This window comes from Mustela erminea, chromosome 1 (assembly GCF_009829155.1).
Source record: "Mustela erminea isolate mMusErm1 chromosome 1, mMusErm1.Pri, whole genome shotgun sequence".
Lineage (NCBI taxonomy): Eukaryota > Metazoa > Chordata > Mammalia > Carnivora > Mustelidae > Mustela > Mustela erminea.
The window spans coordinates 211,552,079-211,576,219 of NC_045614.1; the positions used below are offsets into that span (position 1 = coordinate 211,552,079).

The following is a 24,141-nucleotide window of genomic DNA, read 5'->3' on the forward strand; positions in this document are numbered from 1 at the left end:
GCATTTTTTCAGGAGGCTGGGGATGGGGGCCGGGTGGAGATTTGCTTGGTTTTTCCGGCTTCTGGAGGCTGCCTGGCTTCTGGCCCCTTCCTTGGTCTTCAGATTCAGCAGTACAGCCTCTCCCAATTTCCCTCTCTGCCCTCTGTTTTATCTTTCATCTCTTCTGGCTCTGAGCTCCCTGCTTCCCTTTAATAAGGACCCTGCCAGGACCGGTTGGCAGGGACACCTGGCTAGCTCAGTCAGTACTGCATATGATTGGTTGTTGTTGTTTGTTTGTTTGTTTGTTTTTCATTTTATTTTATTTTATTTCTTTTTAGTGTTTGCATGTGACTCTTGATCTCAAGGTCGTGAGTTCAAGCCCCACATTGGATGTAGAGGTTACTAAATCATAAGAATAAAATAAAATGTAATTAAGGACCCTTGGGACTACACTGGGCCCACCAAGATAATCCAAGATAATCACCCCATCACAAGGGCCTTGACTGAATCACATCTGCATGTGATGTGATTGGTCTCAGTGAAGTAAAGTAACATTCAAGGTTCTAGGGATTAGGACATGAACTCCTAAGAGCATTGCTTAGTCTATCTACCATGATAACCTGTGCCAAAGCTTTTCTCAGCTTCTCTCTTTTGAAAACACCAACTTTTTTGAAGATCATGTCGCTTTTAACCAATCAACCCACTCTGCTACTCGAACCCAATGGCTGCCAACCTTTGTTGCACAGTGGGCTCACCAGGAGAGCTTTTAAGAGTCCCAGGGCTTAGGTCACACCCCAGACCTATTAAATCACAATGTTTGGGGATGGAGCTAGGATTCTGTATTTGTTTTTCTGGGGTTTTTGGTTTTTATTTTAAGATCCCCAGGAGATTCTAACACGGAGAACTTGGGCTCTGTTGCTATAAAGGACACACTTCCTTCAAGCCAATCTCATCACACCCCTTCATTCATGGGGGTGACAAGGACCTGCTACATAATTTGCAGGGCCCAGCACAAGATGAAGATGAGGGACTCTTATTTAAAAACAATCAAGAATTTCGAGACAGCAACAGCAGAAGGGTACATGCCTTGAGGCCAGCACATGGCTCGGTATCTTCTTCTCTATGTCTGTTCTCATCTCTGATGAGGTCAGAAACCATCCAGAATCTTGACTTCCCAGTCCCTTGACCTCCATCACACCGAGATTTCCCTCCCCACTTCACAGAATTCACATCCACATCGCCTCTGCGACTTCCATCTCCAAGCGCCCCTCACTGACGCCTCAGGACCTGGCTTCCTCCAAAGGTGTCCTGCCTTCAGAGTCCTCCCCTTCCATCAACCCTAATATTTTTCCTTCATTATAAATCTCCAACTTCCTCAATTGCCTTCCTCCATCCTTTGAGACCATAGTCCTACACTACCACCCTTCCCTTGCAAACACCCTGTGTGCCTGCCAAAGCACCAGCTCTCAACTTCACCATCATTCCCAGCCTATACTAGCAGCTAGACACGCTGGGGCGGGGGGGGGGGGGGGGCTGCGGGGTGGAGGGGGGACGTGGGAGAATTGCGGGAAGCTGATCATGCTGTCTCGGTGTTAATGACCACGGATCACAAATGGGGCCCAGCGCCACTAGTTAGTGCCGCCTAGTTCCCTAACACATTCACCTTCAACACTCCACAAGATGGCTATTACATTCTCAAATCTCCCAGACTGAAACCTCTTGCTGATGACTTCCAATGGCCGATTCAAAGAAAAAATAATGCCTTCAAGAATGACCCCACATGGGGCGCCTGGGTCACTCAGGTCATGATCCCAGGGTCCTGGGATCGAGCCCCGCATCGGGTTCTCCACTCAGCGGGGAGCCGGCTTCCTCTTCTCTCTCTCTGCCTGCCTCTCTGCCTACTTGTGATCTCAGTCTATCAAATAAATAAATAAAAATCTAAAAAAAAAAAAAAAAAAGAATGACCACACACTGCTTTCCTCTTGTTACAAGAAGTGCCTGCTTCCAGTGACAAGCCCCCACCTAAGCCCTAGATTCCAAAGGCATCTGCCTCCCATATATTTGTTCTTGAATTACTCCCTTTCTCTCCAACACCAATTGTTTTTTTAAAGATTTTATTTATTTATTTATTTATTTGACAGATCAGAAGAAGGCAGAGAGGCAGGCAGAGAGAGACAGAGTGGGGGAAGCAGGCTCCCTGCTGAGCAGAGAGACCTATGCGGGGCTTGATCCCAGGACCCTGGGATCATGACCTGAGCGGAAGGCAGAGGCTTTAACCCACTGAGCCACCCAGGCGCCCCTCCAACACCAATTTTTACCTCCCCTTGAGATTATTACCTTTGCACAAAAACATGCTTTAATATCTCTCTCCCAGCTTTTAAAACTCTTTAAGGATTCAGGTCTTACAACAGTATGTTCTCTGATTACAATGGAATCAAGTTAGAAATCAATAACAGCAAGATATCTGGAAAATCTCCAAATACTTGAAAACTTTTAAAAATACACTTCCTGGGCTCCTGTCTGGCTCAGCCAGTAGAGCGTGCTACTTTTTTTTTTTTTTTAAAGACTTATTTATTTGGGAGAGAGAGGTAGTATGTGCACATGAGCAGAAGAAGGGCTAAGGGGCAGGGGGCAGAGGGAGCAGCAGACTCCCCACTGAGCAGGGAGCCAGGCCTGTGGCTCTCCATCCCAGGACCCTAAGATCAAGACCTGAGCTGAAGACAGATGCTTAACCCACTGAGCCACCCAGGTGCCCCAAGCATACAACTTTTGATCTCAGGGATTGTGAGTTTGAGCCCCATGTTGGGTGTGGAAATTACTTAAAAATAAAATATTTTTTAAAAATGATTTTAAAAATAACTTTTAAATACAAGCCAGAGAAGATATCAATAAGCAAATTAGGAAGTATTTTAAACTGATTAAAATTGAAAAGTCAACATATGAATATTTATGTGATGCTACCAACAGCAGTACTTAAAGGGAAATTAATAGGACCCTGGGTGGTTCAGCTGGTTAAGCATCTGATTTTTTTTTTTTTGGCTCAGGTCATGATCTCAGGATCACGAGCTCGAGCCCCACATTGGGCTCCCACCTCAACATGGAGTTTGCTTGAGATTCTCTCTTTCCCCCACCCTTTCAAAAAAAGATAAATATAAATAAAGGGAAATTAATAGCCCTTAACACCTACAGAAAAGAAGAAAGATCTCAAATTAATGACCTTAGAATCCATGGTGAAAAACTAAAAAAGTAAACAAAACCCAAGGTGAGCAAAAGAAAGGAAATAAAGGTTAGAATAAAATTATAACTGGAAAAAAATAGAGAAAAAATATCAGTAAAACCAAAAGATGTTTCCCTGAGAAGGGGAAAAAACCCATAAAATCAATAAACCTTTCCCCAGGCAGAGCAGGAGAAAAAATATGAAAGACACAAATGACCAATATCAGGAATAAGGGAGATGACGTCACTACCAATATTAAAAGGACTAGTCAGAGCACATCATGAACAACTTCATGTCAAAACAATCAACTTCAATGAAATAAACAAATTTTTTGAAAACCACGAATTAAGCTCACTCAAAAAGAAGTAGAAACCCAGAATAGCCCTACCTCCTTAAAATAAAGTTCCACATAATTTTTAGAGGGGGGAAAAACCTGCAGGTTGAGCCACAGTAGGGGACCACCCAGGAGAAGCCCACTTCTTGACCGCCCTTGTTGGTTTGGGGAAGGTTGGAGTCACAGTGACAGAGGCAAGCAGCTTAGCCAGCTCTGCTTGAGAAAAGCTGAGTCATAATGAAGTCCCAGCTCTCCATAAATTTAAGCGTCACTAATCAAACACCTTCAGATTAGGCTAAAGAAGGGGGGGGCCCTAATTGCCTATGCAGACCTCGACACACCTGGAGATTCATTTTCATTTGAACTTTGTGGATGCACAGGTTTCACTGGGAGGAAAAAATATATCGATATCCCTCCTCCTTGGACAACTTAAAACTCAGACACTTGGCACCCACAGGAGTTATGTAAGGTTTAAGTAAAAACATTCCAATAAGAGGCTTGGCACACAGCAAGAGCTTCATTAACACTCCCTCCCACTTGGGGGCGCGTTGGGAATCACACCCAAAGATGAACCCTACCCCCACCCGTGAATCCACTCATTGGACCTTTTTTCTCTCATTCTTTCTTGAGTTTAAGCAAAAAGAGGGCACCATGACCATAGAAGCAGTTACCGTGTCTAAATAATTTCACCGCATTTGAGGAAACGGCAAACATTTTCATTTTGCAGTGGATGGTAGGCGCACGCCCAAGAAAATTACTCAGCCCTTGTTTTTCTCCTTTAGGGGTTTTCCTAAAATAGTTTTTTCGATCCAAATGCAATGCATCTCCAGCACCCATCGACTCATCACCACCCGCTTCGGTTTTGGGAAAAACTACCACCGCTCCCGCCCCGCAGACCACCGCTCGACTCAGGGGCGGGATCCAGAGCGCGCAGCTCCAGGGAAGGGGCGGGCCCGGGAGGGGGCCGTTACGAAACCTTCGGGAACAGACCGCCACTCCTCGCAGGGGAGGGACCAAGGGCTGGGGCCTCGTTCTCTAGAAGTCGCAGCACTGGATCCCAGAACTCAGGGCTCTGTGGCTTCTCTGTGTCCGCGTCTCTGCAGCGCGCTCCCCGGTGGCCCACAGCCCGGTCCGCTCTCCAAGTGCCTCCCCCGGCCATGTCGTCCTGCAGCCGCGTGGCGCTGGTGACCGGGGCCAACAAGGGCATCGGCTTCGCGATCGCGCGTGACCTGTGCCGGCAGTTCTCAGGGGACGTGGTGCTCACGGCGCGGGACGAGGCGCGGGGCCGCGCGGCGGTGCAGCAGCTCCAGGCCGAGGGCCTCAGTCCCCGCTTCCACCTGCTGGACATCGACGACCTGCAGAGCATCCGCGCCCTGCGCGACTTCCTGCGCAAGGAGTACGGGGGCCTCAACGTGTTGGTCAACAACGCGGGCATCGCATTCAAGCGTAAGTCGGCGGTGGGTCCCTGGGCGCGCCACGGGTTCGGGGCAGAGAGCCACAGGCAACCCCCACTCGCCTACTCGAATGACCGCGGAGCGCAGCGCGGGCTTCTCCGTAAGCTCTCGGCAGTGGCCTCGCGCGGTTGGTTCGCTTTCCACGGAGTCGCCGGAGCCGTTCGCTTTCGCGCAGGGCGGGCGGGGCGCAGCCCAGGGCCCTCCGCGAGCGGTCTGCTGTTGAAGTGTGCCAGAAAACCGGCCTCCTGGGAGGGGGCCACGCCCTGCTAAACTCATCAGCTTTCTGTCTAATGCAAAAAAAAAGAAAAAAATTTCTTTGCGAGGGGTCTCCGAGCTCACTTCGGGCTTTCGCTTTCCTTGAAAGGGTGAATTCATAGATGCCCGGAGGCATCTGCTCGGGACAGGAAATGATCGCGGAGACACGATGGGCGCGCACTTAGCACGTTAGTGGACTTGAGATTTTGTTTAATGGAGAGCTTTGATAGGCTCAGGCAGAAAGGAAGCGAGCCTTGTTCCCTCCCCCGGGCATTTAGGGTTGTCATCAAACATACATTCTAAGTGGGGTTTTAAGTAGCATCTTTGGAGGGGGGGGAAAGTCAAGGAGGTTACTTTCTCTGTTGCTCCAAGGAGAAAATTAGTTGAGCTGCCTTGTGCTGGGGTAGAAATAGGCCAACCTCATTTACCAACCTAGTGGGGAAGAGACACCCAAGAGACAAAACACAACTAGTGCGAGGCCTCGACTGATTCCCGCCCCGGTCTTGACCCCTCACCGAGGCTGTGCATCCGCACCTCCAGGTCAGCCTGCGGGCTGTCTGCGAGCGCCGGCGGGAAGGGGCAGACCCCTGCTGCAGCAGACCTCGGCGGCCGGTGGAGGGGTTGGTAGCTGGGTGCTCCGCTTCCTGGAACGCACGTCGGCTGGAAGCCCCCGCCCCCTCCACCAGGTGGGCCGTGCACGAGCGGCACCTGCGCTAAGGCCTCCTGCCACACCTGCTGAATCACAGTTTGCGTTTGAACAGAATCCCGAGGTGCGTCCCATACCCGGTCAGGATTGAGCAGCGGCCGGGGAAAGCCGGGAATTCCCAAAGTGGGGCTAGACCAAATAGCTGCCACGTCACCTGGAAACGCGTTCGAAATGCACATTCTGGAGCCCCACCCCAGATCTTCTCCATCCCCAACTCCGGGGGGTGGAGCCCAGAACACTGTGTTTTAACCCGCCCTGCAGGTGCTTCAGAGACCTGCCTGAAGTTTTGGGAACTACCGACCTAGGGGTTTAAAAATCCTTTTAAAGTTAGCTTGTTTTTCCTGTAGTTAGAGATAAGATGCGCCTGTCGTGTACCTTTCAGGAGGTAATGCGTGACTTTGTTTCCTTCTTTTTTTGGAAGCCGACGATCCAACACCCTTCTACATTCAAGCTGACATAACGCTGAAGACAAACTTTTTTGCCACAAGAAATGTCTGCATCGAATTACTGCCGATAATAAAACCTCATGGTAAGTCCAACCACGTGGATTGTCAAGTTGTATCCCTTGACAAGAAGTGGGCACTGGGGCTGTCCTTCAGGAGTGACCTAGGGATGCCATTTCTCTGTGTGGGGGACACAGAAAACTGCACTGTTTTCTCCTAAGCGTTCACCTGCACATTTCAGCTTTAAAAGGTGGCTCAGTGTAGCCTCTGCCATCTACTGGGGTTGTGATCCCAGGGTCTTGGGATCAAGCCCAACGTAGGGCTCTCTGCTGTTAGGGAGCCAGCTTCCCTCTCTCTCTCTGCCTGCCTCTCTGCCTGTTTGTGATCTCTGTCTGTCAAATAAATAAGTAAATCTTTTAAAAAAATAAAAATAAAAAATAAACGGCATATGTATATGGCAAAGCTCTTCGGGGCCAAGTCACAAACTCAACCCTAGAATAATCGGGAAGTCCCCAAGGGCCTCTTGGCCTCTGAGCAGCCTCAGAGGGTCCTTCTTAGCTCCCCAGGGTTGTGGGGCCACACTAGCTTCTTTGGGGGTCTGAGGGAAGGCTCTTTCTTTTCTTTTTTTTTTTTTTTTTAAGCATTTTTGTGACTTTCCCCATGTTTCTTTCTTCACTTCCTCAAGCTGATGCAGAACCTCCCATAGAAGTTTATTACAGAGTATCTTAGCCACACGCCCAAGTATTCAGTCAATAACCTTTACGACTTTTTCATTACTTTTTCCACAAATACTGGAGGGCCTACCCTAACCCAGGGTGCTGGGTACACAGTGGGAAGCACCGTGGACAGGGAGGATCCTGACCACAGAGCACTGAGTCTAGTAGAGCAGACTATAGTTGAGGAGGGGTGGCGGGGGCAGAGAAGGCTTCCGTGAGGACTCCCTTCCTCCAGAAAGGCAACTGGGACTCTTAGGAAGAAGAACTCTGTGGTTCTTATTAGAAATGTCCTTTTGGGGGCACCTGGGTGGCTCAGTGGGTTAAAGCCTCTGCCTTCGGCTCGGGTCATGATCCCAGGGTCCTGGGATCTAGCCCAGGCTCTCTGCTCAGCAGGGAGCCTGCTTCCCCCCCCCTCCCTGCCTCTCTGCCTACTTGTGATTTCTCTCTCTGTCAAATAAATAAATTAATTAATTAAAAAAAAAAAGAAATGTCCTTTTGTTGGACAATTATCATATATCTCACTAACAGGTGGAATTTAAGAATCAAGGCAGAGGATCCTAGGGAAAGAGAGGAAAAAATGAAACAGGACGAAACCAGAGAGGGAGACAAGCCAGAAGCGACTCTTAATCATAGGAAACGAACTGAGGGTTGCTGGAGGGGAGCGGGGGTAGAGGAGTGAGGTAACTGGGTGATGGACATTGGGGGGGGTATGTGTCCTAATGAGCGCTGGGTATTGTATAAGACTGATGAATCACAGATCTGTACGCCTGAAACAAATAATACATTTAAAAAGCTTCCAAATCTCAGACAACCAGTCAGACTAGAAGGAGCAGTGTCTAGAATTGCTTTGCTTCTCCTGTTATGCATGCATTTTTAATTAAAATAACTGCTTAATAAAAATGTGCTTTTCTCAGTTTTAACATTTTGAAGAAAGATGATCTCTCGTGCAAATATCTTAAAAAATCTAAAAAGAGGGGTGCCTGGGTGGCTCAGTGGGTTAAGCCTCTGCCTTCGGCTCAGGTCATGATCCCAGGGTCCTGGGATCGAGCTCCACATCAGGCTCTCTGCTCAGCAAGGAGCCTGCTTCCCCCTCTCTCTCTGCCTGCCTCTCTGCCTACTTGTGATCTCTCTCTCTCTCTCTCTCTGGTCAATAGATAAATAAAATCTTAAAAAAAAAATCTAAAAAGATGCATGGTGAGAGTTGCATCGGAACTCCTGCCCCTACTTGCCCAGTTCCCATCCCCGACCTCTACAGGCAATTCCCTTTATCCTTTCCTAGTGGGTTGAGCTCCCACTCAACAGGCAGAGTAGCAGGTACTGGCTGAAGAAAGCCTTGGGTCCGGGTGCATGGAGATGGTGAGTGCCCAGGGCCAAGAGGATGGAGGTTTGTTTTGTTCTTTTTTTTTTTTTTTTTTTTTTTTAAGTAGACTCTCTGGAGCCCATCTTGGGGCTTGAACTCATCATCCTGAGATAAAGACCTGAGCTGAGATCAAGACTTGGACACTTAACTGACGGAGCCACCCAAGCATGCCCGCACGGTGGAATTTTTTTAATGCAAATCTAAATGCATATTTTTTTGCTCTTTTTTACACAAAGAGAACATTAAGTATAAAGTTTGCTGCTGTGCTTTCTTAGTCTATCTGGGACTCTTTCTAGATCAGGACAGAAAGCTTTATTTTTTATAGCTGCATAGTATTCCATTGTAAGTGTGCCTTTTACCAAATGTCTGAAGTGTTCTCTCAAGGGGCTTTAGAATCCTAGAATTTGAAAGCTGCACGGTATTAAAGAAACCTTACATTCCTGGGTCGGAAACTGAGATGCAAAGATGTGAACACAAGGGGCGCCTGGGTGGCTCAGAGGGTTAAGGCTCTGCCTTCAGCTCAGGGTCCTGGGATCGAGCCCCGCATTGGGCTCTCTGCACAGTGGGGTACCTGCTTCCCTTCTCTCTCTGCCTGCCTCTCTGCCTACTTGTGGTCGGTCTCTCTCTCTCTCTCTCTGTCAAATAAATAAATAAATATTAAAAAAAAAAAAAAGATGTGAACACAGACAGGTAGTCACAGAACTGGAAACAGTATTCAGGTTTCCTGACTTCGCCCCTCAATCAAATCAGGATAATTAGTTCCATGGAAGGGAAGGATCATAACGCCAAATGATTGCACACAAAGCCTTTTTGAAGGATAAAAGGTGGCTGTGGGGAGGGTGAGGCTCAGGCAACAACCCGAGCAAGTGATGACTGGCTTTAAACAACCTTCTAATAGCAATTCCCAAACTGGACTGGTTTACAACACACAGAATATTCATGATTTTTCGGTAAAACTCAGCGTTCACCTGGAGGGCAAAAAGCTGAGGATTATTGCCTCCTGGTTGGTAGAGAATCACTTTCTCCCCCAAACAAAACTGACTTAAAAGCCACATTTTATTTAATGTTACATTATCTTTAAAGAAAGTCGTCCCTCTTTCTCATTTAAGATTCTGAGGAACTAGGTTAATCAAGTGTTTTCCCACTAGGGGGAGCTACTTGCACATTTTCTAAGAAAGAGGGTGGGGTGGTTTCTGGACCAGCGGGCCCCCTCGGCCCTCAGCAAAGGGGGGTGTGGGTGCAGCCTTTCTTAGGGCTGATTGGAACCATCTGGCTGTAAAGACAGTCGCCCCTTGGCCTTTCCCAGAGGTATCCCCTGAGATCAGAGAGGACACCTCTTACAAGCTTTTCATTTCCACCAAAGGCACGGAGTGGCTCCTGTAATTGGTGTTGCTTTTCTCCTTTTCCTTTTGAATTCAATTCCTTGTGGCATCCAGGTGATTAAGAACAAGGTCGTTTAGAAAGTAATGAAGAGCACGTCATCAAAGTAGTAGTAGTAGTATTCCCGGCCAGCCTCTTGAAGTGAATCTGATTATAAGACAATCATACCTGGGATGTCCGGGTGGCTCGGTCGGTTAAGTCTCTGCCTTCGGCTCAGGTTTATGATCCCAGGGTCCTGGGATCAAGCCCCACATCGGGCTCTCTGCTCAGCAGGAAGTCTGCTGCTCCTCCTCCTGCTTGTGCTGTCTCTCTCTCTGAGAAATAAATAAAATCTTTAAAAAAAAAAAATGCTAACCCAAGTTTACAAATAATGGCGTAGAGTCTTCAAAAAGACCATTGTTAACTACTTAGATTAAAATAGACTAAAGAGAGGGGTGCCTGGGCTGCTCAGTTAAGCATCCGACACTTGATTTCAGCTCAGGTCCTGATCTCAGCGTCGGCGATCAAGCCGCACATTGGGCTCCCCGCTCAGTGTGGAGTCCGCTTGGGATTCTCTCTCCCTTTCCCTCTGCCCTGCCCCCCAACCCCCCACTTTCTTTAAAAATAAATAAATCTTTTTAAAAAGTAGACTAAAGACATAGACTACTGAATAATCCATGGGAGTCTGGATGCAAAGAAACCTGTAAAAGGAAGATTATGGAGGTAACTGGAGTCCTTTGAATATGAACTGTGCTTTAGATAATAGTTATGTACCATGATAAAGGGCTTGAGTGCCATCACTCTTGTGGTTATGTAAGTAATACTCTTGTTAACCATATCTGTGCTAACATGTTTAGGGCAAAGTTTTATATTTGTCTGCAGTTAAGAGAAAGCAAATGTGGCAAAGTGTTAATAATTGAGGAACTTAGGTGAAGGCTATTTGGGTGTTGATTGAACTATTCTTGCAACTTCTCTATAGGTTTCAAATTTCTCAGTTAAAAGTTGGAAGGAGTGCCAGGGTGGCTCACTCAGTTGGTGTCTGCCTTGGGCTCAGGTCATGGCCCCGGAGTCCTGGGATTGAGCCCCACGTCTGGCTCCCTGCTCTGCAGTGGCTGCTTCTCCTTCTCGCTCTGCCCTTCCCCCCTCTTCTCCTCTCTCCCCCCCCCTGCTCACTTTCTCTCTCTCAAATAAATGAATAAAATCTTTTTTTTTTAAGTTGGTAAAGAAATACGTACTACAAGAGAAGGAGAAAATTACTGAACAGTGTTAGTTACCTGGAGATAAGTGAGGTGCTCCTGTCCAAGATAGAGTGAGGTCATCTCTGTGGGGTTGGTCCACAAGGTATCCAGTAGAATGTACTACACCCCCACAAAGCCCCACTCCCGCCTCATCTCCATGGTGAATGCATGCCACTCAGAAAATGCAGAAAAATCCAATAAACCTGGTACACCTGGGTAGCTCAGTCGGTTAAGTGTCCAACTCTTGATTTCAGGGTTGTGAGTTCGTCAAGACCCATGTTGGGTTCCATGCTCCCTGAGTAGGCCTGGAGCCTACTTTAAAAAAAATCTGGGGGCGCCTGGCTGGCTCAGTGGGTTAAGCCTCTGCCTTCGGCTCAGGTCATGATCTCAGGATCCTGGGATCGAGCCCCACGTTGGGTTCTCTGCTCAGCAGGGAGCCTGCTCCCCCCCCCCCACTGCCTGCCTCTCTGTGTACTTGTGATCTCTCTCTCTCTCAGTCAAATAAATTAAAAATATATATATCTGATTATCCTGTTGGATGCACAGTAAGTGGATTCGAGATAATATGTAAGAAAAGAACTCCCTAAATGTGGTGGTGGTTGATGTTGGATGAACTGTATAAATTAACACATTTACTGGTTTGGGGAATTTCCACCAATACTTCAAATTATCTTATAGTTTGAGGCCTGCATATTTTTTTTAATAGACCTAACAGTGTCTTTAGTAGCTGTGAGTTGTTGTTACTATGAATATTAACTCATTAATTACATTATATTTACTTTTTGGCTATGGGCTAAAAAAAGTGATGAAAATCAAAACTGGGTTGGAGAATCAACCCACTCCACGTGTGAAAGTAGCCATCGTTAAGGATAGACAAGGCATTACCTCACCCTGATTTCTGGTACTTGGAAATAAAGAGGTGGCTGCCCTTGGCCCTAGGAAACTGTGCAAACCAAGAAATAGCTTTAATCCTCAGGGTGAGGGTGCCGTCTCTAGGAAAGCAAGCTCACAGGTACCTGGAGTGTTTGTGGGTGCAGAAGGATGTCTTTATAAAAGCACCTGGTGATTTCACTAAAGACTTACCTCCTCCTCACCTGATGAATAATACTGCTCTGTAGCCCCTGTTGCTGATGGGAATGCATCCTTCCCTTTGGGGGAAGAGCACGAAATAAGGTCAAAACCCACTGGTGCCTTCTAGAGTCTTTCTTTCTTTCTTTCTTTTTTTTTAATCGGCAGTTAAATCTGCCGTATGAATCAGTTACATGTAGGGTATTGTTTATGTGTGACATGCTTCCGTGTTTCTACTGTTCTGTTTCAGGCAGGGTGGTGAATGTTAGTAGTTTAGAGGGCTCAGAAGCTCTTGAGAATTGCAGCACAGATCTACAGAAGAAGTTCCGGTGTGAGACGCTCACGGAGGAGGACCTGGTGGACCTCATGAAGAAGTTTGTGGAGGACACAAACAATGAAGTGCATGACAGGGAAGGCTGGCCCAACTCGGCTTATGGGGTGTCCAAGCTGGGGGTCACGGTCTTATCGAGAATCTTGGCCCGGCGTCTGGATGAGGAGAGAAGAGGGGACAGGATTCTGCTGAATGCATGCTGCCCGGGGTGGGTGAAGACGGACATGGGAGGGGCTCATGGCCCCAGGACGGTGGAGGAGGGAGCCGACACCCCTGTCTACTTGGCCCTGTTGCCCCCAGATGCGACTGAGCCTCATGGCCAGCTAGTCCATGACAGAGTTGTCCAAAACTGGTGAAGGTCTGCTTTGGTGCTTAATAAATGTTTGCGGAATGAATGAATGAATTCTGCTGTAGTCTGCTTCTGTTTCTGTCCTTGGGGAATGTTGATTAAAATCTCCCCGGGGGGGGGGGGGCGCCTGGGTGGCTCAGTGGGTTAAAGCCTCTGCCTTCGGCTTGGGTCATGGTCCCAGGGTCCTGGGATGGAGCCCCACATCGGGCTCTCTGCTCAGCAGGGAGCCTGCTTCCTCCTCTCTCTGCCTGCCTCTCTGCCTACTTGTGATCTCTCTATGTCAAATACGCCTGGGTGGCTCAGTTGGTTAAGCAGCTGCCTTCGGCTCAGGTCATGATCCCAGCGTCCTGGGATCGAGTCCCACATCGGGCTCCTTGCTCCGCAGGGAGCCTGCTTCTCCCTCTGACTCTGCCTTCCACTCTGTCTGCCTGTGCTCGCTCTCACTCGCTCTCTCTCTGACAAATAAATAAATAAAATCTTTAAAAAAATATATATATATATATAGAATCTTAAAAACAAACAAACAAACAAATCTCCCTGGGAGAAAGTGTCTTGTTCTAGAATCATACTGAGCAATTTTGCTATGTCCGAACTCTGGCCTGAAAGGGCGAAGAACCTGGTCTAGGTTCTGCAGTGGTTCTGCAGTGTCGGAGATTGCCCAGGGTTGGGGCCCAGCATGTGCATTTCTGACAAGCTCCCAGTGGGGCTGGTGCTGGGACCCAGTTTGAGAACCACTAGTCTAGCAAGAGCTCTCGGGCTGTGGAGCAGGTTCCAGCCGTGTTCCAGCCATCCCTCCACGATTCAGCGGTGTTCACTCCCTAAGGATGTGATTTATCCCGTGTCCATAGTTCTGCAATCCTACTTTGTATCACATTCTGTTTCATTATATTTGAGCATATTTTCATTGGTTCTTATGAAGCGGTATGGCTTGAAAGACTCAGAATGTCCTTTTTTCCGTTGGGGTATGATTTCTTCCGGACTGGGAAGTTTTCACTTGGGTTTTGCATTCTGTGTTGCCAGAAGGTTTGCAAAGTTGCTCTGCACCTTCTTTCAAATTGTTCCTGCCTAGGCAACTTTGCCCAGACCATCTCTTTGCTCTGACACGTACAGACACCTTCTCCCTGACCTATTCCTGCTGCTTTCTGGGCTACAGCCCAGGGTGACTCTTCAGATGCCTCCCTGAGCCCCTTTTGTAGTTCTGACGATAAGCAACTCCACATCCACTGCTTTCAAATGGGATTGGTTTTGTAATATGCCTCCTGGCTTCTGGTTATACACTGTAGGAAAAGGACTTGGAAATTAAAGAATCTTATGAAAGAAAAGTATAGTTGTGAAGAACGTTAGCTAGGAAGTGAAGACCTTAAAAGGAATGGCTAGCCAAACAACAGAAACATAACAGGTGCACAACGGACAAACTACAAAGGAAAGAAACCACAAATTTACCAAGTTTATGATGGGAAGTTCACCATGAGATACAGCAGTGTTGTCACTTGATTAGAACCACAAAGATCATGTCATATCACCTGAGACAGCATTGAGGAAATAAGGGGTAAGACTATCTTCCTTCTGAGAAGCCGCACAGTATGGAAATGCTCAAGGTTTATTTGGGGGAACCAGGACTCTGCAGGTAACCTCATTATTTCTGATCTATCCCAGCATGCAAAGTGTTTCTGGACTCTCCAACCTACCGATGTCAGTAGGGCAAAGTGTCATTTAGCTCTGACAACCCACACCTCACTGCTTTATCCACTTTGGGTGGAGGGACATCTGAATCCCTCTCAAAATGCATCTCACTTCCTTTAGCCATCTCTATCTTGCCTGATTAAATCCAGCTTGCTCTTATATTTGTCCAGGACCATAGCTCTCAAGACATTTTAATGACTTCTTGTCTGGCTCTAAAAACATTTTAATGGCTTTTGGTATGTTTCCTCGATGTCTGTCATACTCTGGTCTCCTTCCATAGGCAGCTTCCAGAACCCTGCCAATGATAAGCAGTGGCACCAGGGCCACGGAGTACTTTCAGGTTCTGCCTAATGGAGTCACAGACAGGAAATGCACAAGTAAACAGGCCATTTCCTTTTATTTCTTCTCCCTTTTTGGTCTCTAGCCAAGCATCACCTTGACATTTTTGGATCAGTGTGTACCCGCTTAGAAGACCCTTAATTGTAAGCTGCTGATCAGAACAGCAGGTCTCATGTTTATGGAAAGATTGACCCTTATGGGCCGACTGCCCAGCACCCTCCTCCCACTGCTTCCTCCCATGTTTGGAGCTACAACAGCCACAAGGTGACTTTGCCCTGCTAGCCTCTGTTGACGGTTCCAGCTGTAGGTCTGTCTTCTAAAGAGAAGGACCAGCTGGACTGGATCAGGGAACACTCAGAGCTGTTACTGTGAGTGGCCCTGCCCCACCCCACATTGTCTAAGGTGCAGAGGGAACCAAGTATGTGGCTGGAAAAAGAGGAAACCAATTTTCAAGAGACGCACTTACAGAGCGGCCCCAAGAGGAACTGTCCCACCCCCACACAGTGGCCCCTTACCTCAGATTGTTTCTGAGATCAGATTCGAGGAGATGCTCCCTGAATCCTTAAAAGAAATATTCCTATTCCGTAAGCTACTTTGAATTATGTTACTGCTTGCAACTGAAAAGAATCTAATACATGTGCATGACAATGGTTCATGGTGTGTTGTAGTGAAAAAAGAACTACGTTTAGAATGAAAAGGAAAAAAAGAAAAAGAATTAAAAGAGTTGAGAACCATGGCATACTAGGCCATATGTTATGCTTAATATTTTCCCTGTGTTGTTTTAGGTATTTCTTACAGCGTCCTTTGAGATAGGCATTAATATCATTTTTCAAATAAGGAAAAAAGGCTTGGAGAGTCGATTAACTTGTCCAAGATCACAGAGCTAAGAGACTAGAGCCAGGATCATATCCAGGATTATCTAACAGCAAGTTCCTTGGTTTTTCTTGGTGACTAGTGCTTGTCATATTATTTCTAGTAATGTTACTAGTGCTTCAATATTACGAGTCTAGAGACCAGGGCAACTCCCTGGGTGTAAAAATTAGGGGAGATGATACATCAAATCCAAGTTTTTTTTTGTTTTTTTTTTTGTTTTTTTGACAGAGAGAGAGATCACAAGTAGGCAGAGAGGCAGGAGGGGGTGGGGGGTAGCAAGCTCCCTGCTGAGCAGAGAGCCCAATGCGAAGCTTGATCCCAGGACCCTGAGATCATGACCTGAGCCCAAGGCAGAGGCTTAACCCACTGAGCCACCCAGGCACCCCAAATTCAAGTGTTTTGTAAGCCAAATGGTTATTAGATTTCCCACTTAGCCTCTGTGTGAACTTTTCCATAAAATAGGTAAATGAAATACGGTTTTTCAATGTGGCGTATTTTTTTTCCATTTTCTTTTAAAGATTTTATTTATTTATTTGACAGGCAGAGATCAAAAGTAGGCAGAGAGACAGAGGCAGGCAGAGAGAGAGAGAGGAGGAAGCAGGCTCCCTGCTGAGCAGAGAGCCAGGTGCAGGGCTCGATACCAGGACCCTGGGATCGTGACCTGAGCCAAAGGCAGAGGTTTTAACCCACTGAGCCACCCAGGCGCCCCTCAGTGTAGCGTATTTTAAGTGGATTATCCCATTCTGTGTGTTTTTGAGACACCAAAGGGAGCCAGTGATTCTGTCCAAACCAACTTCTCTGTGACACATTTTTCTAGGTTGACACAGGCATGTTAAACCCACACATAGTATCAGCTTTAGGTCTGGCCTTTGGGCTTCTCCCTCACCTACTGAACTTCAGCAAAGAGTGTGTCAGACCAAGATCCTGAACAGTGATGTAGTGTGGAGATGAAACCGGTGATAATGACTATCCTGACAAAGGTTTCCTTGTTACTGCAAGTCAGCCACAAAGTGGGCACAGCATCAAACACAGAACCACACAGGACTCTGTCCAGATGGGGTGGTGGAGAGTCTAGTTTATAGAAAAGACGGAGTTAGAGGATCACCAGGATTCGCATATAGAAACTCAAAATGTGTTTACCCAGCCAATCTCTCCAACTGATGGGCCAACCTGAGCCAGAGAATGTCACGTCTGATTTATAACCCTTCTTTATTATCAGAAGGAGTAAGGATTCTGGTTCAAATTAAATCTGAGATGCTCTGATTAGTGTGTTATTATGTGAGGAACGGGCTCTATTTATATGTCTTGAACAGATAAGCACAGCCTAGGAGACTTTTAAGAGTGACAACTTGACCCATGGAAACAGATTTCATGTGGTAATAAACTTTCGAATCTTAATGCTGTACATTTACTGTCAATCCTGATTACACATGTAGTGGCTTTTTTTTTTAAGGGTTTATGATACTTGAATCTGTCAAAATTAATTTAAATGAGTTTTCCACACACCTGGAATTCTTTAGCAAAAGGTGACAAATACAAGGCATGCATTTTATTTTATTTAATGTATCAGGAAAAAGTTACACATAGTGGTTTTGACATGAATAGACTGGTTCTCTCTTTCAGTGGGGAGTATAAGCAGTTCTTTCATTATTAGATACAGTGTGGAGTGTGGCTAGGGTTTGAGGAACTTAAAACAAAAAAACCCACCTCACCTCTTTGGCAGCTGTTTTTGTAAAAATAGAGTTTGTCATATCTTCATCAGGAAATCAGCTTCATGAAATTAATTTTTTCCTAGTAAATGCTCCATCCTTTAGCTTTCCTGTGCTTCTACTTTAAGACCACTGCTAAACTTGGCCATCAGAAGAGTCACATCTGGTGCACTTGGCATATGTCACATGCAGATGGAATCAGAATCAGAATCAGAAGCCTGGGCAGGCCAGGGACTGGCCCAGCATCCCAAACCATGAAAAAATTCTTGGTGATTTGTGGGCAGTGATAGATCCCCTTAGGAATCTGCTACAAACTTTAATCCCTTTTCCAGAAACATATACACGAAATGTTGTGTACAGCGTCGAAGTGTCTGTGGACCTCCCATTCCCACCTCCTAAGTCTTTCACGACGGCCTAGCTTTTAGGAAAACCGGACTAGATCTGAAAATTCCTTAAACGGTCAAGGGTTAAATGGTCAGAGGCCTGTGCAGAAATTACTACCTCCACCAACAGGTGCGGCTGCTTTGATTGGCTGGGAGCCCCAGCTGGTGCAATCAGGATGCACAAGGGAACTCTGCCTGACTCCAGCCCTTCAAGGTGCCTCTGGCCCTGCAGCTGTCAGGCCAGGTTGGGTGGGTCTGAACCGTCCAGGTCCCGAGGCTCCTGACGACGGCAGGATGGGGTTAGGGTTTATCTGGAAATATCAATGCTCTTTATAGAGTTGACTGAAGGCTCCTTTCTGAGCCAAAACCCACATAATGAAACTTATTCCACGAATTAATTCCCTTGCCTCTGATGCCAAGGGCCAGAAGGGTGCGGCCTCTGGGGGCAGGGGCGAACTTAACCAGGTCCCCGGGACCTCCTAGGGCCCCAGCGTGTATAGAAGGATTCATTTCACCTCCTCATCGAGGGTTTGGGTGTGGTCCCAGTGAAAAGAATGGGGTGAGTCGGATGCCATCGGCCCCACTTTTCTCGGACCCACGGTTCTCGGCTGTAACTCCAAAGCCCCTCCTGGAACACAGGGATAAACGGACTGCTGTCCCCTTCCGTTTGGGTGTGTCGGGGGAGCCCCAGGTGAGAGTCGGAGCCAGCCCGCCCACCAGCGCAGGCCTTCCCCGGAGCAGCCCCGCTGCGAGGGCGGTAGTTTGCTCCAGCAGCTGAGAGCGACGCCCACCGCCCGGAAGCTGTGGAGGACTCGGGATTAGAGCCCCAAGCCCCAAAGCCGTCGTCCAGGGCCCGCCCCCCGCGCTCTGAAGTACCGCCTCCTGATCCCGCCCCCTGGGTCAAAGGCCCGCCTCCTGGCCCTGCCCCCGCGCCGAGGGTTCTCCCTTGATCCCGCCCCCGCGCTGAGGGCCCGCCCTGACCCCGCCCCGTCCGGCCCCGCCCCGCCCCCCACGCCGAGGGCCCTCCTCACGATCCCGCCCCTCAGCCTGGGGCCGCGGCCGCTCGGGCTCGGGCGCGGCGCTTCCTACGCGGTGCCGGTTCCCGGCTGAGCTGCTGCGGCCGCTCGCTCTACCTGCCACGGCCCGGCCGCTTCCTCCGCGCCGCACGTGGGCGCGCCCGCCGACAAGGGACGCTGCTGTCGCGGGTAAGCCGCACCCGCGCCCTCGGCCGCCGGGCGAAGCCAGGGCAGCCGGGGCGTCTCCTCCCGCGGGCCCGGGAGCGACGAGGCGGCGCGGGCGTCCTCCCCAGGGTGCGCAGGGTTCGAGCGGCGCCGTGGGGGCGGTTCCGGGGCGAGTGGGGGGCGCCCGGATCGCGGCCCGGGCCCGCGGCGGGCACTGCTGCAGTGCGGGGACGGCCCCGGCGAGGCCGCGCGTGGGCGTGGGCTCCAGCCCGGGACCCCCGAGGGGCAGCCCGGGGGGCAGGGCGGGGTCCCCTCGGACCCCAGCGGCAGAGGAAGTGCGGCCGAGCCCTCGCCAGCCCCGCGCGGCCTGCGTTCGGGCAGGTGGAGGTCAGGTGGGTCACCGCCCGCCCTCCCCTCACCTCCGCCGGCGGACGACGGCAAGCCGCGCCTTTGTTTGCTTGCGCTGTCCTGGTCCCGGCGGGGGGCTAGGGACAGAAACGTTTGTAAACCGAGGGCTTTCCCGTTAAGGAAGACCCTAGAGTCTCCCAGACTGTCCCCAGGAGAAGGGATAGGAGCCGCAGTGCGCGCGCCCTCCCCGCCCGCTCCGGGCGTCTGCAGGATCGCCGCCTGCTGCCGGGTGGATGGGTCTTTAGCAACTCGTAGGGCGGCTGCTGATGGAGACTGTTACCCGCAGGTGTTTCCCGAACCTGGGACAGTCGCTCTGTATTTGGAGAAACCTCTGTAAGGGTTTTTTGGTAAGGTGATGGAGGCCTTCCCCTCCCCCCCCAACGCCTGTTCTCGTTAGTGTCTTAAAATGTTTCCACTGCAATTTAATTACCACTCTGAAAGACCAGATTCAAAATAATGTGCCCCAGAGTTGATTAAACCAATGGCAGAAGAGTTTCCGTGCTTTTGGCTATGTCATTATCTAATGTTCTTGCTGGTGAGAGGGCGGCTGTTTGTGATTTTTCACTCTGTTTTCATCTAATTCACGTGTTCCTTCGTATAAACATCTTTACGATCGACTTCCTTCTGATCTGGCAGTTGATTTTTCGCCCAAGCTTGTTTTTCTAAGAAATTGAGAACGGATGAGATGGAAGATGTCTTGCTGGCATTTTCCATTTTAAGGCGGGTATATCTGCTCAAATATACTGGAGCAGATATGATTACTCCTTTGTGTATGGAATTGTTAGTAGGCTGTGGAACTCTATTGGTTCTACTGGCTGAGCCTCTCACAGGAAGGGTATTCAGGATAGGTTGCAAGAGCGTTTTCGTAAGAGCTATTTAGTGGCTGAACTGTTCATTTTACCTGTAGCATAATATAGTAAAAGGCTCTGTGCCATTGTGCTAACCTGAGCTGGATTCCTAACTCTGCTGGTTGGTTTTGGAGGGCCCTGGGCAATTTTGGGAGGGGAGGCCTGATTCCCAATATACCCTTCTTGATCAGCCTCAAGATAATACCCATGCCATAAGATTCTTGTGTGTTGCGAAAGATAAATGCATGCATAATGTTGTATTTACCAAGCCCACCCGGAAGACTTGCCTAGTAGTATAGTATTGAATGCCTCATATTTTGAAATAAAGGAGCTTGCTTGAATTATTACTTATAAACTTCTCATCTGTGCTTTTAGTTAAACAAATAGTACTTTCTTCGTGTAGCCAACCATAACATTGAACTGCTCCAGTTACCTGCTCTGACCTGGCCAAAACCTTCCTTGCCATGCAGTGGTGCCTTTTTGCCACCCCAGCTCCTAATTACAAACTATGGCGGATGAAGGCTCTCTCTCTTGGTTTTGTTTTTTTTTTTTTTTTAAGATTTATTTATTTATTTGAGAGAGAGAGAAAGAGAGCACATGCCAGCAAGAGAGCTGCAGAGGTAGAGGGAGATCCGCTGAGCTGGGAGTCCCTTATGGGGCTCAAGCCCAGATGCTGGGATCATGACCTGAGGCAAAGGCAGACGCCCCACCAACTGAGCCACCCAGGTGCCCCAAGGCTCTCTTCGTGCTAACTAGCTGCCCAGACTTTGAGTCTGAGCACTCTCGTCTGCCGGTAGTTGGGCTTCCTCTGTCTTTTTTCCTTTTGCCAGTGTGAACTCAGGACACTTTCTGTCATTGTGTGTGTCACCTGAAATTGAAATCATGTGTTTAGGTATTTCCTCTTGTATTATGTTATGAACAATGAAAGTGGAACCCTGTTTTGTTTTTTTTTTCCTGTTTCTTTGCCCAGTGCTTAGATATGACGAAGACTGTGCATGGAGTTTTGCAGTGGTTCAGAGATGTTGTAAATTATGGACTATTTGGATGTAGTAACATCTTACAGGGAAAATAAATTGACATCTTTCATTGCCATCCTTTAATATTTTTAGAAGGTGGGAAGGCTAAGAGTGCCTGGGTGGCTCAGCTGGTTAAGCGACCAACTCTTGATTTTGGCTCAGGTCATGATCTCAGGGTCGTGGGATGGAGCCCTGAGTCGGGCTCTGCGCTCAGTGCAGAGTCTGATGGAGAATTCTCTCCTTGTCCCTCTGCCCCTCCTCTTGCTTGCACACATGCTCTCTCTGTCTCTAAAAATAAATAAATCTTTTTAAAAAAAAGTATAAAGGCTATTATTTCAGAAAAAGAGGCCTTCCCAGGAACCAGCGGGTATCTTATTGTGTACGATCATACACATAGTACAGTATATTTTCCCAGAGAGCCGCAGCATGTGCAAAGGCTCTGTGATAGACTGAATCAGTTTTAGGACAAGGGAGTGCCTCGGAGGGAAAAGTAGCTGGAGCCTTGTAGGCCATGGGGTGGGGAAGTTTGGATTATTGTAAGCGTAATGGGAAGAGTCAAACATGGTGGAGATGTGCTGTGATTTATGTTTTAAGAGTCTTCTTGGACTGCTCTGAAAATGCGCTGGAGAGGGGCGAGAGCGAAGGAGAAGCAACAGAAGTGTCCGCGAGCCGGTGGGGGACGCTCGCACAGTGGTGTGGCGGAGATGGAGAGCAACTGAGTCCACACGTGTTTTAGAAGAAGAAAAGCAGGACTTGGGTTGAGTGAGGCAAGGGAAGAGAAGGAAGAGTCCAGGGTGATGTCAGAGGTCCCAAGAATGGTGGGGCTACTTTCTGAGGAAAGGAAGACTGGAGAAGGAGCACTGAGCAGGTAGAACCAAGACTGTAGGGTTTTTTAAGAAACAACTTTACTGAGGTGTAATTTTTTAAAAAGATTTTTATTCAATAGGGAGAGAGAGGGAGCATGAGCCAGAGTGCGGGAGGGGCAGAGGGAGAGGGAGAAGCCGGCTCTCTGCTGAGCAGGGAGTCTAACATTGGGCTCCATCCCAGGACCCTGGGATCATGACTCTAGCTGAAGGCAGACGCTTAACTGACTGAGCCCCCCAGGTGCCTCCTGAGGTGTAATTTATAGACCATAAGTCTATACATTGATTTCAACGTACAATTCAGTGATTTTTAGTATATTTACGGAGTTGTGCGACCATTGCCATGATTCAGCTTTAGCACATTTCCATTACCCCAGGAAGTTCCTGTGCCCATTTGCAGTTCTTCCTTGTTACTCCTCCCTTCCCTAGGCGGCTGCTAATCTACTTGCCGTCTCTACAGATTCACCTGTCCTGGACATGTCATGTGCATGGAATCATACAGTGTGTGGCCTCTTCCACTATGTTATGTATTACCCAGGTTCACCCTTACTGTCGCATACATCAGTACTTGGGTCCTTATATGGCTAGACCTTATTTTGTTGACGAAAGTTTGGGATGTTTGTTTGTTTGGGACGAAAGTTTGAGACACCTGTGCCACATCTGGGCAAATGAGGCAAGTAGGTATTTGCGTGAATCTGGACCTCAGGGGGAGATTTGGGCAGGCATTATAAATCGGTGGGTCATTAGCAGAAAGATGGTATCTGCGAGTTGTAGGAATGGGGAGATGACCAAGGATAGAAGGAGGACACAGCTTGGTGCCGGGGAGTCGCAGTGTCTGGAAACGGGGTGGAGGAGGACTAGCCTGCGGAGGAGGAGGAGCAGAGGAGAGGCACAGGGCTGGCAGGGCCAGGGGAGGGTACGGGCTGAAAGGAGGCAGTTTCGGGAAGGAGGGAATGGTCTGCTGCATAGTCCTAGGTAAAAAGTCCATTGACACTGGAAACTTGAAATTTGTGGTGGCTTCGGGCAGATCGGAATGGGCCCAGAATGACCAGAAAGTGAAGTAGCAGATACCGTGGGATTCTTAGAAATTCACCATGACCAATAAATGAAAGATTCAATAAATGAAAGATTCATTGTACCTATAGTTCAGTTTCTTTCATCTATGATGTGTTTGCCATTCTGCCTGATGACATGCAACTTGGTTAGCTAACTACTGCATTCTCAGTGTGTTTAATGATACCATGTTGCTCTGTATTTTATTGTCTTTTCAGACTATGTACTAGTGAAATATTAGCCTCGTATGTCAATCAGGATTGTGTTTGGTTGTGAGTAGCAGGAAACTTGATTGCACAGTGACTTAGATCAGCTCTTCTGTGCAGAAAACATCAAGTTCAGGGTTGACATGGTGCCTTCTTAAAGTCATCTGTGGCCTCAGCCGCTCTGTCTTCCCACTTACCCACAAAAGTCACGCACCAAGTTCGGCTGTTTCCTCTTGCTTGCCACACGTGGCTTCACCTCCAACATCAAACCTTTGTTCCAGGCAGAAAGATGGGCAGGAGTAATGGGCCAGGTCAGAGGAGTCTACCTCCTTTCAAACCACTTTCCTGGAGGCCCCACCACCAGCTTCTACTGACCTCTTGTTGCCTAGAGCTGTGTGTGGCCACCCAGCTGCAAGGGAGGTGGAGGGCTGTTAGCACTACCTTGAGCAAAATTCGGGTTCCCTTAGTATGGAGAAGGGGACAAGGAATTTCAGGGTAGATGCCTGCCACGCTTCGAGTAGATCTTAATCAGATGACGACTAAAGGAGGGCAAGTCAGAGCCCCAAGGCGTCCCTTTTGAGAAAATGCCAAAATATGGAACTTGGTGCCAGACCAAGGGAACCGTTGAACATTTCCATATCTTGTGGACTATTTCACAGTCATTATTGTTTGAATAAACTAGTAGGTTGACCTACAGATTTTTTTGTTGTTGTTAATAAGGGAATAAAAACAAAACTCGACATAAGCATGTACTCGTATTGCGTCCATCG

The 24,141-nt window shown here is 48.2% G+C and overlaps 2 protein-coding genes across 6 annotated transcripts in view; both read left to right on the forward strand.

Moving 5' to 3' along the window:
• Nucleotides 1–4,480: 4,480 nt before the first annotated feature.
• Nucleotides 4,481–12,863, forward strand: LOC116597205 (carbonyl reductase [NADPH] 3). Its single transcript, XM_032354595.1, has 3 exons — nucleotides 4,481–4,976; nucleotides 6,367–6,474; nucleotides 12,380–12,863. Exons 1-3 carry the CDS (start codon nucleotides 4,688–4,690, stop codon nucleotides 12,814–12,816), a joined length of 834 nt encoding a protein of 277 aa, XP_032210486.1. The 5' UTR covers nucleotides 4,481–4,687; the 3' UTR covers nucleotides 12,817–12,863.
• Nucleotides 12,864–18,817: 5,954 nt separating this feature from the next.
• Nucleotides 18,818–24,141, forward strand: part of DOP1B (DOP1 leucine zipper like protein B) — a 108,496-nt gene continuing 103,172 nt past the window's right edge. For 2 of the 5 annotated variants that reach the window (XM_032354608.1, XM_032354625.1), the window contains exon 1: nucleotides 18,820–19,001. The gene's annotated coding sequence lies outside the window, so the exon portion shown is untranslated. The other 3 variants (XR_004288502.1, XM_032354644.1, XM_032354614.1) reach the window with 3 other exon arrangements.

Coding starts and splice junctions, on each gene's coding strand:
- LOC116597205 (XM_032354595.1), top strand. CDS start 4,688: ATGTCGTCCTGCAGCCGCGTGGCGCTGGTGACCGGGGCCAACAAGGGC. Junction 4,977..6,366: donor CGCGGGCATCGCATTCAAGC/GTAAGTCGGCGG, acceptor TTTTTTTGGAAG/CCGACGATCCAACACCCTTC. Junction 6,475..12,379: donor GCCGATAATAAAACCTCATG/GTAAGTCCAACC, acceptor GTTCTGTTTCAG/GCAGGGTGGTGAATGTTAGT.